This window comes from Acomys minous (assembly GCF_964271855.1).
Source record: "Acomys minous genome assembly, chromosome: 10".
Lineage (NCBI taxonomy): Eukaryota > Metazoa > Chordata > Mammalia > Rodentia > Muridae > Acomys > Acomys minous.
In genome coordinates, this window is record NC_140491.1 from 67542331 (window position 1) to 67561074 (window position 18744).

The 18744-nt window shown below is 45.7% G+C and overlaps 1 protein-coding gene across 5 annotated transcripts in view; it reads left to right on the top strand.

The window, feature by feature from the left end:
• The window catches only part of SPTAN1 (spectrin alpha, non-erythrocytic 1), a 64279-nt gene that overhangs the window by 10677 nt on the left and 34858 nt on the right, over nt 1-18744 (top strand). For all 5 annotated transcript variants that reach the window (XM_084799317.1, XM_084799315.1, XM_084799316.1 and 2 more), the window contains exons 2-19: nt 602-841; nt 2312-2437; nt 6177-6317; nt 6621-6767; nt 9215-9348; nt 9447-9591; nt 9837-9991; nt 10648-10783; nt 13057-13158; nt 13999-14136; nt 14296-14406; nt 15041-15118; nt 15228-15383; nt 15572-15776; nt 16433-16614; nt 16892-17135; nt 17296-17418; nt 17553-17770. In XM_084799317.1, coding sequence (XP_084655443.1) covers nt 605-841; nt 2312-2437; nt 6177-6317; nt 6621-6767; nt 9215-9348; nt 9447-9591; nt 9837-9991; nt 10648-10783; nt 13057-13158; nt 13999-14136; nt 14296-14406; nt 15041-15118; nt 15228-15383; nt 15572-15776; nt 16433-16614; nt 16892-17135; nt 17296-17418; nt 17553-17770 — 2778 coding nt within the window. In that variant the 5' untranslated portion in view covers nt 602-604. The remainder of the gene's footprint in view (nt 1-601; nt 842-2311; nt 2438-6176; nt 6318-6620; nt 6768-9214; nt 9349-9446; nt 9592-9836; nt 9992-10647; nt 10784-13056; nt 13159-13998; nt 14137-14295; nt 14407-15040; nt 15119-15227; nt 15384-15571; nt 15777-16432; nt 16615-16891; nt 17136-17295; nt 17419-17552; nt 17771-18744) is intronic.

Here is an 18744-nt window from a genome sequence, read left to right on the forward strand (position 1 = left end):
CTTGAAAAAAACAACAACAAAACTCATACAATAAATTGAAAAGCAAGATGGAAGGGTTTTTTGAGTAAATTTATTAATTAATCTTTGACTGCCAATGATTCCTTTGAATCTTGAAACCCCTGTAGAAGTAATAGAAACTTACCTCTTCCATTTACCTCTTTCACTTTTTGTTGCCATCAAAACCACCATCCTCTGAGGAGCCAGAGTAGGTGGGTGCTGTGGGAGAGTCGATCAATAGCTCAGCAGTTCTCAACCTGTGGTCATGACCCTTTCACAGGGGTCGCCTGTGACCTCAGAAAACACAGATAATTCACATTACAATTCATGACAGTAGTAAATTTACAGTTATGAAGTAGAAACAAAAATAATGTTAATGGTTGGAGGTCACCACAGCATGAGGAACTGCATTAAAGTGCTGCAGCATCAAGAAGGTTGAGAACCTCTCAGTCAGCTATTGTTCATAAAGGCTTTGTCCCTGCGAGAGGTTACTTCATAGTTCATTTGTTTGCTTGGATTTTCTGATTGTTTTTCCTTCAGAGAGCCTAATTCCACCGTGTATCCTGGCTGGTGGAGCTTATTTCAGGGCATTCTGTCTTTTCAGAAAATGGATCCAAGTGGGGTTAAAGTGCTGGAAACAGCCGAAGACATCCAGGAGAGACGGCAGCAGGTCCTGGATCGGTACCACCGCTTCAAGGAGCTCTCTACCTTGCGGCGGCAGAAGTTGGAGGATTCCTATCGCTTCCAGTTTTTTCAAAGAGATGCTGAAGAGCTGGAGAAGTGGATTCAGGAGAAGCTTCAAATTGCATCTGATGAGAACTACAAAGACCCAACCAACCTGCAGGTATGTCTGAGCTGCCAGGGAGTCTTGCCTCCCAGAAGTCAGGGCCTCCCAATTGGGTAGCCAGAAGAATGTAGGCCAGACACATAGTAAAGACCAACTCTGTGCTCTGAGAAGACCCTCGCATAGTGGGGGGAGGGTAGCTTACAGGCATGAAGCTTTCTTTTCTGCATAATACAAACCAGTGGTTCTCAACCTTCCTGGTGCTGAGACCCTTTAATGCAGTAAGTTATCTCAAAGCTGCTGAATTCCAGCAATTTCCAGGAAAGGTCTTGGTAGTTATTTTGGATTTTAGGTTTTTGCGAGCGCGTGCATGCGTGTGTTAGTGGTGGTGGTGGGTGTTTTTGAAACAGGGTCTTACTCTGTAGCCCTAGCTGAACTGAAAATTAATATGTAGACCTGGCTAGCCTCAGACTCAGAGATCTGCTTGTCTACCTGCCTCTTACATGCTGAAATTAAAGAATGTGCCACCATGCCCTGCTGGACTGTTTTGATAAAGGCATGCTAACAATATCATTGCTTTCAAATTGTATAGTTAATGGGGGTGAGAAATGGTTAAATGGCTAAGAATATGCATTGCTCGTGCAGAGGTCATGGGTTTAGTTCCAGCGTTCACATCAGGCGCTCACTACCACCTACAACTCCAGTTCCAGCAGCTCTCAGGACTTCTTTTGGCCTCTGGGCACCTGCATACATGGCATACATCCACACAGACACAGACTTTAAGTAAATGGTTTTTAAAAGAAAGAAAGAAATGGAATGGGGTTGTCAAGGTGGCTTAGTGGATGAAGGCACTTCCTGTTATGCCTGATGACCTGAGTTCATCCTAAGACCCACGTGGTAGAAGGAGGGGAAGAGTGCCATAGCATGTGCATGCTTGCACACATACACCCACCTACAAAATAAATTAACTTAAAAACTATAGAAATAGAATGCAGGCAAGATTGAATGTGGCTTCTAAAGTAAGTGGAATGTGAATGACTAGATTAAACAGCGCAAACTCTGTGAGCTAGAAAAGCTGTGGGTGTGGCCCTGCTTTTCTAGAAGGGATTAGATGTCTGGATAAAAGCTGCTTCTCAGGGCCGGGTGTGGTGGCGCACCCCTCTAATCCCAGCACCCGAGAGGCAGAGGCAGGTGGATCACTGTGCATTTGAGGCCAGCCTGGTCTATAAAGCAAGTCTAGGACAGCCAAGGCTACACAGAGAAACCCTGTCTCTAAAAAAGAAGAGAAAAAAAAAAAGACATTCACACAAAACAAAAGCTGCTTCTCTGTAGACAAGAAAGTTTGGGCTATTCTGTAGTGTCTTTAACCTGCAGTGTTGAAAGTGCTCACAGAGCAGGTGGTAGAGATGCGGGCCTGTGTGTGCCTGCTGCCTCCCTCACTAGAGGAGATGAGCCTGAGGACAGGGACCCTTAGGGCGGCAACCAGAGGAGTGCTGTTGTGCTTTGGTAACACTTGTGTTCCACTACCAGGGAAAGCTCCAGAAGCACCAAGCCTTCGAAGCTGAAGTACAGGCCAACTCAGGAGCCATTGTCAAGCTGGATGAGACAGGAAACCTGATGATCTCAGAAGGGCATTTTGCATCTGAAACCATCCGGGTGAGTAGGAACACTACCTGTTTGGTCAGAAGGCCTCTCCTGAAGGAGCAGGGGAAAAAGAGGATGAGCACTGTGGAAGCTCAGCTTTTCCTGATTTGAGAGATTCTGGGTCTCTAGAGAAATCCACAAAGCAGGTGTATTACTATGACTGGAAGCCAGGGTTTGCATATGTGATAAGGAACAGTGTTGATTTAGCATATGTTCATATGGTAAAGAAGCTTGCCTCTGTGTCAGCTAACTAGTATTTCAGAGGATAATTGATAACCTTGAGACAGGCATCTTCAAACTCTAGGCCTATTTGTTTTTGAGTTGAGAAAATAGTTTTCCTGTGCTTTATTTAACAGTACCATCATATAAAGGGATAAAGTAGCCTTTTCTCATTGCCATGTTGAGTTTCTCTTAAGGAGATACTCTGATCTAACCTATCTTTGAAATTTTTTGTTTTTTGTTTTGTTTTTCGAGACAGGGTTTCTCTGTGTAGCCTTGGCTGCCCTGGACTCACTTTGTAGACCAGGCTGGCCTTGAACTCACAGTGATCCGCCTACCTCTGCCTCTCGAGTGCTGGGATTAAAGGCATGCGCCGCCACTGCCTGACCTACCTTTGAAATTTTTATTTTTATTTTTAATTACCTGTGTGTTTGTGCATGTGTACATGAGCACTCAGAGGCCAAAAGAGGGTGTTGGATCTCTTGAAGCAGGAGTTAAAGGTGGTTGTGGGCTGCCTAATGTGGGTCCTGGGAACTGAACTCCGGACTCTCTAAGAGAAGTATATATACTTAACCACGAATCATCTTTTCTCTTTCTTGCCTTTTTTTTTTTTTTTTGTCCTGGACTCACTTTGTAGACCAGGCTGTCCTCGAACTCACAGAGATCCCCTCTGCCTCCCTGAGTGCTGGTGTTAAAGGTGTGCGCCGCTGCCGCCGCCGCCGCCACCACCACCACCACCACCACCACCACCACCCGGCTCACTGAGTCACCTCTTAAGCCCTTTGACACACTTGTTGATTGTCCGTGTATTTTGTTTCTTTTGTTTTCTTTCTTTGTGTCAGGCAGTGCTTGACCTGGATCCTCTTTTCTCAGCCTCCCAAATACTGGGATTGTAGTGTGTTTTATTTGGTTGTCTCCAAAGCCACATTGCGTTGAGGGCTCAGCCTTTCCTAGGTCAAGCATTCTTGAAGATGTAGGCAAAAGCTGTATCCTTCAGCCTCAGCTAGAGGTAAACCAACCCCCACTCTCCCTTGATGGCTGTTTTGGAATTTTCAGTCCCTAGGAGCCAGGCTGATGGTTTTCAGCATTAGATATTTGTGCCATGTTTGCTCTGCTAGGGTCTATCTCATGGACCTGCCAATCTACCCACTTAATGCATCTAGGCTTTTATTTTTTATTTTTATTTTTAATCCAGGACAGGATTTCTCTGTGTAATAGCCCTGGCTATCCTGGAACTCACTTTGTAGATCAGGCTGGCCTTAAACTCATACAGATCAGCCTGCCTCTGCCTCCCTCCCGAGTGCTGGGATTAAAGGTCTGACCACCACACCTGGCTAGGAACTATATTAACTATTACTAGTAATTATTTTAAGAGAAGTGAGTGCCAGTTGTCCCGTGACCAACTGATTAGTTATATTGCATTCATTTAAAAAATATAGTCCAGTTAGGTAAATGAAGTCAATTGGCTTCTTATATAGACCTTCCTAATAGAGGTTTTCCTAGGGTATATGGGATTATATAGTATAACTTAGCTACAGATAGATCCAACAGAAATAGACTAAGTGTCTGACTTTGGGGATTCATCTTGGGAGAGTGGCCCAAAGCTGAGTTCATTTGTGCTCCATTTGGAGAGCTTATCAAAGCAACTTTACATACACTGTTAACTAGTGTTTATCAAGTTACTGTAGTAGCTATTAAGGTGCTGCAATACCCTTGGCTGAAGTCTGTAGTTCCTGTTTCTCCATGTCATGGAGGGTAGACACACTGAGGCTTAGAAAATTTTGAGTGACTTTCCCCAAAGTCCCACAGCTGAGAAGTAGGATTCATGAGCTCCTCTATTTTCTGGCACAATCTGCTGTATTCCATGCCTGTCATAGTTCTTACCCTAATAATTCATGTTTCTGTATCTCTGAAGCGCCTGCTGCTGGCTCATGGCTTTGTTGAGAAATAAACTGAGTCAGAGCCAAGCTTTTTCCTCCACCCTGTCAGTTCTGAAATTTCTTAAATGTTCATTTGCCCTACCTGCTCATTTTCCTGCACTGCAGACAACCTGTGTAGCTCAGCCCTCTCTGACTTTCAGGGCTGGGAAATTTGTGTGGTTGAACAGTGGTGTTGAGGATGAGGTCTGTTCAGTCTCTGTAGCCCTGTTCTTAAGAGTTCTAGTATCTTGTATTTGGGTTCACAGCTCCCACAGTGAACCTGACCTGCCTTAGCAGCTTATTTGTCCCCAAAGTTAGCAGTATAGTTTGGCAAGCGGCATCAGCAGTAAGGAAAGTGGGTGGAGCAGAAGGCTGTGTCTGTGCCCTGTATAACCTGTCTTGTCACTGGTTTAGACTTTCACACCATACCGGACAGCTTGGCGCCCCATAGTCACCGCCACCCACATTGGGTCTCACATCCGAGTAGGTGGAGTATTGACTTGTTATGCCTTTCATGGCGCTGTGCAGTGAACTGTGTGAGCTCTCATTCCTCAGCTTTCTCTCTGTTGGTGAAGCCCTTCATGCTTGTTCAAAAGAGACTCCACCCATGCTGACTGTTCCTCTGGCTTTCCAAGTTTTTTTTTTCCCCTCTTGCTGAGAGTGACATCTCAACATGGGTGGATCTGAGATTCCATTTCTGTTTGTGTTTGAACCTGTGTGATATAGTTTTGCCTGTCAGTATTAACCAGAAAACTCTCAGTATCTTGGGGTGGGCATTATCAAGGTCCCAAGGTAGGATCAGGTACCAGAACACAGCACACAGGCTGGAATGCTTTTTTTAGTTTCCCCCAAGTCTTAGATCCTTACTGGGTCTGTGCTGTGAATACCCATTGATGCTGGGAAGTGAATACTTTATGCCAGTGGCTGCTACGTGCATAAGGTTTGAACTCATCTTATCTTGAGATGTTTAACAGCTGTTGCTGTAAAGCCTTCCAAAGCCTTTTCTGTGAAAAGCAGTTCAAGAGCTGATGGCATTCTTCTACTGTTATGCCAAGATTTTCACATTGTAATTCTTTTTTGTGGTGGTGGGGATGGGGGTTGTTTCTCAAGACAGGGTTTCTCTGTGTTAGCTTTGGCTGTCCTGGACTCACTTTGTAGACCAGGCTGGCCTCGAACTCACAGAGATCCACCTGCCTCTGCCTCCCAGGTGCTGGGATTAAAAGCACCACCACCTAGCTCACATTGTAGTTCTTTTTAAGTTTAATTTTATTGTTACTATGAGAGAATGGAAGAGAGGAATGTGTACCCCAGTACACACGTGGAGGTCATAGGACAGTTTTCAGGAATCTGTTCTGTCCTTTGGCTGTGCTTTCAGGGAACTGAGTTAGCTCCTCAGGCTCAGATGGCAGAAAAGAGTTGTTAGCCCTTAAGCCACCTCACCAGCTTTTCTGTTTTTGTTTTTGTTTCATTTTTCCAGACAGGGTTTTTCTTTGGCTTGGAACTCACTATGTAGACCAGGCTGGCCTCAAACTCAGAGATCAGCCTGCCTCTACCTCTCAAGTGTGGGATTGTGCCACAATGCCTGGCTTAAAAGTCTGACTTTTAACCTCCAGACACGTTTGATGGAGCTGCACCGCCAGTGGGAGTTGCTTTTGGAGAAGATGCGGGAAAAGGGAATCAAACTGCTGCAGGCACAGAAGCTGGTGCAGTATCTGCGGGAGTGTGAGGATGTAATGGACTGGATCAATGACAAGGTATGCTGTAAGGCCCGGTGTGCTAGGCTCCCCCAAGAGGACGGAGCCTCTGTAGGATCTACCTTGAGAGACAGTGTTAGAGCAGTTGCTGCCCTAAGTCAGACGAAGGGCAGCCATGGGAGACACCTTTATTTTGTAACCCTGAAGTCTCTGGGACAGAAGACTGTTAGAATCAGAAGTCAGAGCTTCATAGAGAGTTGTTCATACAGTGAATGTGGCCCCATCCCTAATGTGTCTCCTTTGTGGCAACCTTTGTTAACTGACTATTGGTCAGTGACTCTAGCTGGTTTTGTTGCTGAATAGGAAGCAATTGTGACTTCTGAGGAGCTGGGCCAGGACCTGGAACATGTGGAAGTTCTACAGAAGAAATTTGAAGAGTTTCAGACTGATTTGGCTGCTCATGAAGAAAGGGTTAATGAAGTAAACCAGTTTGCTGCCAAACTCATCCAGGTGAGATTGATTTGTGCTGTTCGCAGCATCAGGGGTCCGGATGTCCTGTAAAAGAGAACTTACCTGATCCTGTTTGTTTGTTTGTTTGTTTTTAAAGTCATGGGCCACGTTAGTTTAATTTTGTATGTGAGTATTTTGCCTGTATATAAGTATATGTACTCTCTGTGTGCCTGGTTCCTGGAGAGGCTAACAGGGTGTTAGAGTTGGAGATGGGTGTGAACCTCGGTCTTCTGAAGGAGCAGCAAGTATCCTTACCCTCTGAGCCCTCTGTCCCATCCTCCCTGATTACTCCCTGCTATTTTTACTATCCTGTCTGTCATGGAGCTCTGTATGTGGACCAGGCTGGCCTCCAACTCCTCCGAAGTGCACCACCACACCCAGCTGTGATCCCTACTCTCTAATGAGCAGGCTTTATAAGTATCTCTTACAAGTATCTTAAAAGTTTTGTCTAGATGTAAGTAAAGCTTCATTCTGATTGCTCCTGAATAAATGCTTTTACCTTGTGGCTCTGGGCAGGAAGGGTAGAGCTCATCTGATTTTTATACTCTATCCACTTAGGGCTGGGCAGGATGAACTTTTATTGGGCTTCTAGAACTTGTCTCTGAGTTTCCCCAGACCTCGGACCATGGTGTGGTAATAAATTCCTACTAATTCTGGCAGGCATCTGCCAGGACTGGTGGCTCTTCCTTTCTTTCATACTGAAGCTCTTCTGGGCTCTGAGGCCCCAAGTCATGAGTGGGCTTTCCACTGGTAGCTCTGGTTTCATTAAGAAGGACAGAGACAGCTAGGTGTGATGACATCTGTTTCCCAGGACTGGAATGCTAAGCATGAAGATTGCAGGTTCAAGACCAGCCAGGGTTTGAGAGACCGTTTTTCCATTGCCTGCCTGACAGCGATTTTCTCTTTATTTTTTTATTTTTAAAGATTTAATTATTATGTATACATTGCTGTCTGCATGTACACCTGCAGGCCAGAAGAGGGCATCAGATCACATTATAGATGTTTGTGAGCCACCATGGTTGCTGGGAATTGAACTCAGGATCTCTGGAAGAGCAGGCAGTCCTCTTAACCACTGAGCCATCTCTCCAGCTCCGAGAGAGATTTTAATATAGTTGCCATGTACTACACTATGGTTCAGTGTGCTCTGAAGACATCAAGCAATAGGAAGCAGAGCTTTTTGCTTTGGGGAAGGAAAGGAGTCTATTGAAGGAGTTCAAAATTTAAATTTCCAGGTCTTTGGTGCCTTTGATACATTTCTTCCCGTCCCTCCCCCCCTTTTTAGTCAGTGTTTGAGAGGATAGGCTGAACTGCTCAGTAATGTCTTGTCCTTCTAGAGAGCCAGTGACATCTACAAGCCCAGTTAGGCTGGGTAAGCACAGTCAAGCCAAGCCCCCAAGTACACAGCCTGACCTCATCGCATGTCATTTTAGGCTAAGAGAAAACAAAGCATTAGAATGTGCTGGGTGGGGAAAGTAATGTTGACAAGATGTGTGCTGTCTATATCTAGGAATAAACTCTGACCTGAGAACCATGTTTCTGCCTCATAGACACTCTTATTTTTATTTATTTATTTATTTATTTATTTATTTATTTATTTATTTTGAGACAGGGTTTCTTTGTACCCTTGGCTGTCCTGGACTCACTTTGTAGACCAGGCTGGCCTCGAACTCACAGAGATCCGCCTGCCTCTGCCTCCCGAGTGCTGGGATTAAAGGCGTGCACCAATATGCTCAGCCCCACAGACAATTTTAAAGCTAGGTTTCTAAGCAATTGAGGTAGATGGAGCTACATTGATGCAGTTACACTAAGTTGGATCTAGTGTATCTGTTTTTATTAAAAAATGTTGTTTACTAGGTTTACTTTATTTTTGTGTATAAATATTTTTCCTGCATGTGTATGCACATGCATGCGCCCCATGTAATCCCGATTCCTACAGAGGTCAGAAGAGGGCATTGGAGCCTGTGAAACTGGAGTTAAAGATAGTTGTGAGCCATTATGTTAGTGCTGGGAACCAAACCCCAGTCTTGTGCAAAATGAATAAAGCATGTTAACCACTCAGCCATCCTCAGTGTGTTTAATATCTGGTTCTGGACAGCATCATGACACAGATTTAATCCCAATATTTGGGAGGCAGAGGCAAGTGAATCACTGAGTTAAAGGCCAGCCTGGTCTGCGTAGCAAATCCAGACCAGCCATGGCTGTATAATGTCTCAAAAAGAGAGAACGACAACAAAACATGTTACTGGTATTTGTAACCATTTACAGGCAAAGCACAGCCTCCAAGAGATAGAAAACAGTTTATTCAAAGAAGTGGATTCTCTCTTGAGCTCAGCTCTCCCTTCCTTTTACACAGACCCAGGCTTCTTAACAGTTAAGCTCTTGAGCCAGGCCCAGAGTAACTTGCAGGGGCCAGAGGTGGCAGGTGGATTGGTCCATTCTCTCTGTAGGAGCAGCACCCGGAAGAGGAGCTGATTAAGACCAAGCAGGATGAGGTGAATGCAGCTTGGCAGCGACTGAAAGGCCTGGCTCTTCAACGGCAAGGGAAGCTCTTTGGTGCTGCTGAAGTTCAGCGCTTTAACAGGTATGGGGCCTGTGAGAACCAAGCAGAGCTTGGACTCCGGTGTCTCCAGTGCACTTAGACAGCTGCATAGCTGGATTGACTGGTCTCTTCTTCTGTAGGGATGTGGATGAAACCATTGGTTGGATTAAGGAGAAGGAGCAGTTAATGGCCTCTGATGACTTTGGCAGAGACCTAGCAAGTGTTCAGGCTCTCCTTCGGAAGCATGAGGGTCTGGAGAGAGACCTTGCTGCTCTAGAGGACAAGGTGGGTTTGCTTGGTTTTATTTTTTTCAGACCAGGTCTCACTATGTAGCTCTGGCTGTCCTGGAGATAACTACGTAGACCAGGCTGGCCCCAAACTCAGAGAGATCTGCCTGCCTCTGCCTACTGCGTGCTGGGACTAAAAGTGTGTGCCACTACGCCCAACCACAAGGTGGATTTTGAAAGCCACTGACTATGTAAATCAGTTAGCAAGGGGAGGAGAGTGGTGCTGATCGAGTCTGTTTCTAGGTGAAAGCCCTGTGTGCTGAGGCTGATCGCCTGCAACAGTCACACCCTCTGAGTGCCAACCAGATCCAGGTGAAGCGAGAGGAGCTGATTACCAACTGGGAACAGATCCGAACTCTGGCGGCCGAGAGACATGCACGGCTTGATGACTCATACAGGTAGAAGACACTATCGTTTAGTGTGTAGCAGTCAGAGTCTTTGACTCCTGTTCAGACGGGAGAGGCTGAGGGTCAGTTACAGGTACCAAAATGTACCTATACACTGCCAGGAATCACCAATAAGGAAACACAGGGCACTTTCCCTCAGTTACATTAACTTTCTTTTGGAGACTAGCAGCTTTGTAGAGTGTAGTCTGTATTTGTCGTATTCATGACTTCACACATTCTTCTGTCCACTCTTAACTTTACTTGGACTGACAAGATGGAAATACTCCATAGCTGTCAGCATCATGTAGAAAAGCCTGTTAAAACTCAGTCGGTGAAGAACTGGGAAGATAAAGAGCACTTTTTGCTCACCCTGAACTGGCCCTGGGTATAAGGAGTTAAAGAAGCGAGTCAATGGCAGTGACTAGCCAGGACAGCACAGAGACCCCATTCTTAAGCAGCTGAAAAGTGTGAGACAAAATGGGGGCATCACCATGAACGGCAGAATGTATTTTTCTGCCTTCTGCTGTCTTTAAGTTCAGTCCACTTTTCCTTTCTCAGGCCTGGGGTTTGTGTGGTTGACTTTTGAGAACAGAGTTCAAGAGCTCCTGGAAAGCCATCTTTTGTCATGGGAGCACCACTGCCAGTGACATGCTTTTGCTTTTCCCAAGGCTTCAGCGCTTTCTGGCTGACTTCCGTGACCTCACGAGCTGGGTGACTGAAATGAAAGCCCTCATCAATGCAGATGAGCTGGCCAATGATGTGGCTGGGGCTGAAGCTCTGCTGGATAGGCATCAAGAGCACAAGGTAAGCGGATGCTGTGGGCACTTAGGGAGGCAGAGGCAGGTGTGTTGCTGGGAGTTCGCGGCCAGCCTGGTCTACAAAGCGAGTCTAGGACAGCCAGGGCTACACAGAGAAACCCTGTCTTGAAAACAACAACAACAAAAGTCTGTCTAGAGCTGTGCTTGATGGTGCACAACTTTAAACCCAGCCCTTGGGAGGTACAAGCTGGAGGATCAGGCATTCAAAGTCAGCATGGGCTACATAACAGGTTTGAGGCTAGCCTGTACCACATGAGTCTTGTCAAGAAAAAAGTTGAATTTTATAATTTGTTCACATAACTTAGATTTTTGTTGTTGTTTGGCTGTTAGTCCAGTATTTCTCCAAAGCATGTTCTGTTGAAAACTAGTTATCTATGATTGGAGTCAGGGAGATGATTGAACTGGTGTAGTGCCGCAGGGCAGGCATGAGAGCATGAGTTCATCCCAGCACCCACAGACAGTAGCCTGTTAGTGTTACTGTCATCCCAGAGCACTGGGCTCACTGACCAACCAGCCCCGCAGTCACTGAGCACTAGACTTCATGAGAGACTGTCTCAAAAGTAAGCTGGTGAGTGATGTAGGAACACACAGGAGGTCAGTCTCTTGCTTCTGTACACACATACATAAAATGTTGCCTTTATCGTCAAATGTCACAGAGTTGTAATAGAAAAGTAATAGTAAATACAAGGTACTAGACAAGAAATCTTTTTAAAGGCTATGCAAGTTGTTTGTGGAGAAAGCTGTAAAGCTTTTGATAAGCCAGACTTGAAGACAATACGTGTGTTCTTTCTTATAAATAATTTAGGCCTAAAGTGTGTGTAGGCTATAAAACTAAAGACAGGACTATAAAAGGAGAGGAGGAGGTCTCGGGGTGCAGAGGAGTAGGTAGTAGAGTGCTTGTGACATACAAAAGAAGGGGAGGCTGTAGAGGACAGTGACGGGAACAGTGTAGTGACATGGAGACATGAAGGGAATGCCATAACTTAACTTGCCTGCCTTATATGGTAACTTCAGTCCCCATCTGCACCCCTAGACAGGGTTTCCCTGTGTAGCCCTGGCTGCCTTGGAACTGGCTCTGGAATAGGTTGGCCTCAAACTCAAGAAATCAGCCTGCCTCCGTCTCTGCCTCCAAAGTGCTAGGGTTAATGTTTTAGACCATCACACCTTAAAATATTTAAAAGAACATAAAATTCATAGGATGTGGTGGTGCACTTCTCCCCTCCTCCCCCCTCAAAACAGGATTTCTCTGCAGCCTTGGCTCTCCTAGACTCAATTTTGTAGACCAGACTGGCCTTGAAATCACAGAGATCTGCCTGCCTCTGCTTCCCAAGATGGTGGTGCACAGTTTTAATCCCAGTACTATGGAGGTAGAGTCAAATGGCTCACTGAGTTCCAGGCCAGCCTGATCTACATAGTGAGTTCCAGGCAAGCCAAGGCTAGACTGTAAGACTGTCTTTAAAAAAAAAAAAAAAAAAAAGCAAAACTTGCACTGAAAGACATTAGAAAAACATTGACTAAATAAAATAACTTACCTAATGTATGGCCAATGGATGGTCTTTACAGTGTAGACACTCAGTGCAGTGCCTGTTAAAAGCCCAACAGAACTGTGAGCCTCTGCAATGAGTAAAGTAAGTCACATGCTCACAAAACAAAAAAACAAAAACGCAAACAAACAAAAAACCCAAGGCAATTTTGAGGAATATGCACAAGCAGGGAAGGGATTCACTTTAACCAGGGACTATAAAATTGCAGTAAGCAAGTCTATATGGCATAAAAAAGAAAGATGGGCAGCAAGTAGGAGAGCTTGAATCTCCGTGAGCATGTGGCGTGCAGAGCCAGGGGAAAGTGCTTTTCATTGGGCAGATAATTGTTTTCATGGTTTTTTTTTTCTTTTCCTTATGGAATTTTATTCATCATTAAACAGCTTTCTGTACTGAAAATATCAGAATTCTCTCTTTTTTTTAAAATTAATTTATTCTTGTTACATCTAAATGGTTATCCCATCCCTTGTATCCTCCCATTCCTCCCTCCCTCCCATTTTCCCCTTACTCCCCTCCCCTATGACTGTGACTGAGGGGACCTCTCCCCCTGTATATGCTCATAAGGTATCAAGTCTCTTCTTGGTAGTGTTTTCAGTTTATTACTTAAGCCGACGGTCAGGAGACACTCTGAACCTTCCACTCGGTTTCTTCTCTTAGCAGTCTTCTTTTTATTTGTTATAATTATCAACAATTTGGTGCTGTCTCTTTCATTCTACAGGGTGAGATCGACGCTCATGAAGATAGCTTTAAGTCTGCAGATGAGTCTGGGCAGGCTCTGCTCGCAGCTGGTCACTATGCCTCAGATGAAGTGAGGGAGAAGGTAAGGCAGTGAAAGGGGCTTTTAAAGAGAAAGTTGGGACCAGAGAGTGCTTCATTATTTCTGTGGCCAGTTAGGGGCCCACCATCAAGTGATCCAAGACTCTGCTACAGAGGGGCAGCTTTTGCCTGTAGAGATTTAAAAAGTTGTATGTGGCTGGTCGTGGTGGTAGACACCTTTAAATCCCTGCAATGGAGAGAAGAGGCAAGCAGGTAGATCTCTGTGAGTTTGAGGTCAGTGTGGTCTACATAGCAGATTCCAGACCATCTAGGGCTACATAGACCCTGTCTTGGAGGGAAAGGAGAAATGTGGGGCCAGGGAAAAGGAGAGGGTGTGTAATATATTGGACCAAGATGCTTTTGGTTTTTTCCCCAATTTCAGGCACGTGTGACAAACACATTCCTTATTTTAAAAGAACCTTGTAGAAAGCAAATCCTGTTTTAGTAGTTGGTATGAGTAAGAAACGGGTCACTGTAAGTTGTCCCAGCCGTTTATGAACTTACTTAAAAGGACTGTGGTGCCCACTCCATTGACAGCTTTCATTGAAAGTCCGTCTCTTTTAACATGATCTCAGTCTTTCATCTACCAGTCACCCTAGCATTTTTACCTAGAATGTTTATGATAATATGGCAGTAAATTCTCAGTTAATCAGCATGGGGTTTTGTAGTTCATGCGCACACACACTAGTAACTCTGTAGTATTTCTATACATCTTATGATGCTTATATACATTAAGTGCTATTGCATGAAGACATGCCTAAAGGCTAGTATGAGGACTAGATTATGCTGGGCAGCCCTGTGTCCCCCAGAAGGTGGAAGGTAACTTTGCTTTCCCTTCCCCAAGCTGAGCATCCTCTCTGAGGAGAGAACTGCCCTGCTGGAGCTGTGGGAGCTTCGGAGGCAGCAGTACGAGCAGTGCATGGACCTGCAGCTCTTCTACCGTGACACTGAGCAGGTGGACAACTGGATGAGCAAGCAGGAGGTAATGCTCACAGGAGCCCAACCAGCGACGATAGCGATCATCTCACAAGCTTAATTGCCGTAGAATAGTTCCTGTGTGTTTTGCCAAAATCTGCTTTTGTTTTCAGGCGCTAGAATAGTGAGCAGCCCGTGACACTGTCCACTTCCTTCCTTTCTCCAGGCGTTCCTGCTAAATGAAGACTTGGGTGACTCCTTAGACAGTGTGGAAGCTCTTTTGAAGAAGCATGAGGACTTTGAGAAATCCCTCAGTGCTCAGGAAGAAAAAATCACAGTAAGATTCTTCCCTGTGTCACATGATCCACAGAGTAAACAGAGTCCCTTTCTAAGAGGTGTGGGGGCTGTCTGCAGGGTACTCGCAGGAACATGTGAGACAACCATGGCGCCATCCCATCTTCTTGCACATGTAGCTTTATGGCGCAGAATCACTTGCTTAATGGAAACCTCCGCATTTGAGATGCGCCTCTGATACTAAGAAGTCAGAGTAAAGCAGCGTGTGCTCTTCCCACAAAGAGAACACCCCAGGAGGAAGGATAAGAAATGTGTTGCCCTACAGCTGACACTGGTGAGGTACGCGTGCAGCAGCTCATGTCTGCAGCCTTGAGGAAGGAGCAGTCCAGTGTCTTCCAGGCACGTCCACCTGCAAGAGAGATGGATGTTCATGTCTGTAGAGCTCTCTGTTGAGAAGCAGATACTCACTGAGAAGAAAATCACAGCAGTATCTCCTAACATTTTAAGTCTAGGATTGTGCGTTAGTCTGAGTTCCTGCCTACCCTAGGGCACTTGCAGCTTGTGAGCCACAGGGAGGGCATGCCCTGTGGTGGGGGTGTGTCAGTGCAAGCCTTGACTGTTGTCTCCATAGCCCAGGCTAGGGCTCTGCTCACAGTGACTCTTGCTTTCCTTTCTAGGCACTGGATGAGTTTGCAACCAAACTGATCCAGAATAACCACTACGCAATGGAAGATGTGGCCACTCGGCGAGATGCTGTGAGTTCCCTGGCCGTGTCATGCTCCTTTCTTGTAGTGTGCAAGTTCCCATTCTGAGTGTCCTTTCGGGGAGTGTAAACGAGACACTCACATGATTTCTTTCTTTCAGCTCCTGAGCCGCCGCAATGCCCTTCATGAGCGGGCCATGCACCGCAGGGCCCAGCTGGCTGATTCCTTCCACCTGCAGCAGTTCTTCCGTGATTCTGATGAGCTCAAAAGTTGGGTCAATGAGAAGATGAAAACTGCCACCGATGAAGCTTATAAAGTAATATACAATCAGTATTGTAGTGTAGTGCTTGTGTTGTAAGCCAAATCCCCTTCAAAAACTAGTTGTAGCTTAAACAACAAAAGCAAAGGGGATTCCACAAACCACACTAACTATGAGTTTTATGGGTATGAAACAATTATATCTACTCAGGTTCAAGGCAGACCCCTTTTCTCTTTGATTGGCAGGATCCATCCAACTTGCAAGGGAAAGTCCAGAAGCATCAGGCTTTTGAGGCTGAGCTCTCAGCAAACCAGAGCCGGATTGATGCCCTAGAGAAAGCTGGGCAAAAGCTCATAGATGTCAACCACTATGCTAAGGAAGAGGTAGCAGCTCGTATGAATGAGGTCATCAGTTTGTGGAAGAAACTTCTAGAAGCCACAGAACTGAAAGGTAGGAGAAAACAGATGGTAGGAAAGTGATTTATGATAACAATGTTTGGGAAACTAAACTCTCCTCTCTGGTTCAGCATTCTAGGGCCAGACACCACCCAGGAAAGGCAAGGTGGTGGCTTTGTTGTTAAGAAATGTTTGCTATGGAGGGGTTACTTGGCTTGGGTTCTCAGGACTTTGACCATGTGGTGTGATTGAAAGTGATGGTCAGAGCGACTAAAGGGAATGAATTGAGCCTTCTCACTTACAATCACAGTTTAGCAGCTGAGTGGTGGTAGCACATTAGCACATGCCTTTAATCCCAGTGCTCAGGAGGCAGAGGCAGGTGGATCTCTGTGAGTTTGAGACCAGCTTGGTCTACAGAGTGAGTTCCAGAACAGCCAGGGTTACATAGAGAGACACTGTTGCCAAAAATAAAAATAAAAATAAAAAAAATCAGTTTCACAGTGGGCCAGAAATAGTATCTGATGGAAGTAAAGCACCTTTCCAAATAGTCTCCAGTTCAGTCTGTAGAATGTACAGCAGAGGGTGACTCCAGAGGTGTTTCTTCACCTATTTAGTAAAATGTAGTAAGATCTGACCAGAATGCCATGGCTTGTGATCAATATTAGCAAATCACATTATCCAACAGAAAATTAAACCTGTTTCCTTGAACAGGAATAAAGCTCCGTGAAGCCAACCAGCAGCAGCAATTTAATCGCAATGTTGAGGACATTGAATTGTGGCTGTATGAGGTTGAAGGTCACTTGGCTTCAGATGACTATGGCAAAGACCTCACCAATGTCCAGAACCTCCAGAAGAAGCATGCCCTGCTAGAGGCAGATGTGGCTGCCCACCAGGTGGAGTGGGGAAGTGGGACCTGTAGTGGGCAAGGCAGTGCTGAGTGGGAGAGAGATGAGACTATTCAGAAGAAAGATAAACTTACAGGCTGTCTTACAGACCTCTATATGCTTCTGCCTAAAGTAGGGGAAACCATGGCAGAACAGAGTAGGACAAACACCATGTCAAGTTTTCTTGGTGTCTGATGAACCCTTGCCCCAAGTAATAGGCTGGAGAGCTGCAGAACAGAGTCTATGAATTGGTTGCAGTCTTTAAACCATGTCCTCCCGTTGCCAGGATCGGATTGATGGCATCACAATTCAGGCCCGCCAGTTCCAAGATGCTGGCCATTTTGATGCCGAAAACATTAAGAAGAAGCAAGAGGCCCTTGTGGCTCGGTATGAGGCTCTAAAGGAACCCATGGTGGCCCGGAAGCAGAAGCTGGCAGACTCTCTGCGTCTGCAGCAGCTCTTCCGAGATGTGGAGGATGAAGAAACATGGATTCGAGAAAAGGAGCCTATTGCTGCATCCACTAACAGAGGTTAGTCTGTGCCCCGGGCAGAACCATGCCAGTGCAGCATAAAGGAGATGTGTCTGAGGGAGGGAGGAAGGGGAAGTCTAGATCCCTACACTGCAGCCGTGGTGGGAGCCGAGAGCGACAGTTCAGCTCCAGTTGATGAGGAAATGGATTTTGCTTTTAGGCAAAGATCTAATTGGAGTCCAGAATCTGCTAAAGAAACACCAAGCTTTACAAGCAGAAATTGCTGGGCATGAACCCCGCATCAAAGCAGTGACACAGAAGGGGAATGCCATGGTGGAGGAAGGTGAGCTTTACTCTTCATGCCTTTCCCTATTGGCGTGGAGTGCGTGGACCTGCTCCTGGCCACCTCAGTCTGTCATACGACTTCGGCATGTGAGTTATGCCGTTATGTCCATATAATCACCATCATCTCTGCAGGCCATTTTGCTGCAGAGGATGTGAAGGCCAAGCTGAGTGAGCTGAACCAGAAATGGGAGGCACTGAAAGCCAAAGCCTCTCAGCGCAGGCAGGACCTAGAGGACTCGCTGCAGGCCCAGCAGTACTTTGCCGATGCCAACGAGGCTGAGTCCTGGATGCGGGAGAAGGAGCCCATTGTGGGCAGTGCCGACTACGGGAAGGATGAGGACTCCGCCGAGGTAGTGCAGACCTGAGCATCCATGTGCTGGGAAGTGGGCCCCGCCTTAGAGTAGAGAGCTAGCGGAAGAGGTGTTCAAGGAAAGGGAACGGATCGTGCAGCTGCTTTTTAAAGTGTTTGGGAATCTTTCTTAGTTTTTATTTTAGAAGTTCAGAATAAAAGAGAAGAGCCTGTCACCCACATTTGCTAACATGTACATGGAGACATGTAGTTTGACCAGCATATACAAGCGTGCCAACACCAACAGCTGTGTAAATGCACATGCAATACTCTGTACATACACCAACATGTATGCACCCTCTTTTTCTAATCTGTTGTTTTACTGTAACTCTCATATTTGATTCATGAAGGTTTAGTTGTAGTCTCTAGACCTACCTCTTGACAGTCTTATCAAAAACAGAATAAGAGGTGTGCTCTCTACTCAGTGGTAAAGCACTAGTGTAGCATGTTCACAGTTTTGGATTCCATTCCCAGTACTAAAAACCTCCTCCCTAGGTGGGTTGAGCCTTCACGTGAACAGAACAGTAGTCCCCCAAGCCTGTTGCCCCGAGTTCAATACCCAGGCCCATATTGTGGAATCAGAACTGACTTCTACAAGTTGTCCTCTGACCTCCATATTTGTGCCATGGTATATGTGTGTACATGTGTACACACACACACACACACAGAGTAAGCCAACATGAATGAGGAAAATTTCACAAGGCCTTACCCCCTACTGAGAGATGATCAGTTTCCTCCAGGGACAAGCTCCCATGAAGGTTCTCCAGTCCCAAGTGGTCAGCCTTGGGCACAAATACGTATATGCAACAATAAATGTACTCAGTAGAGTTGGTGTGTGTGCAGTAATTGTAGAAAAGGAGGTCATGAGTTGGAGATTATGGGAGCAGTAGGAGGGAGGGCAGGGAGATGGGGATCCACTAGAGATTTTTTAAAAATACATTATACAAAGTATTGAAAGTAACTTTAAAAAGTAAG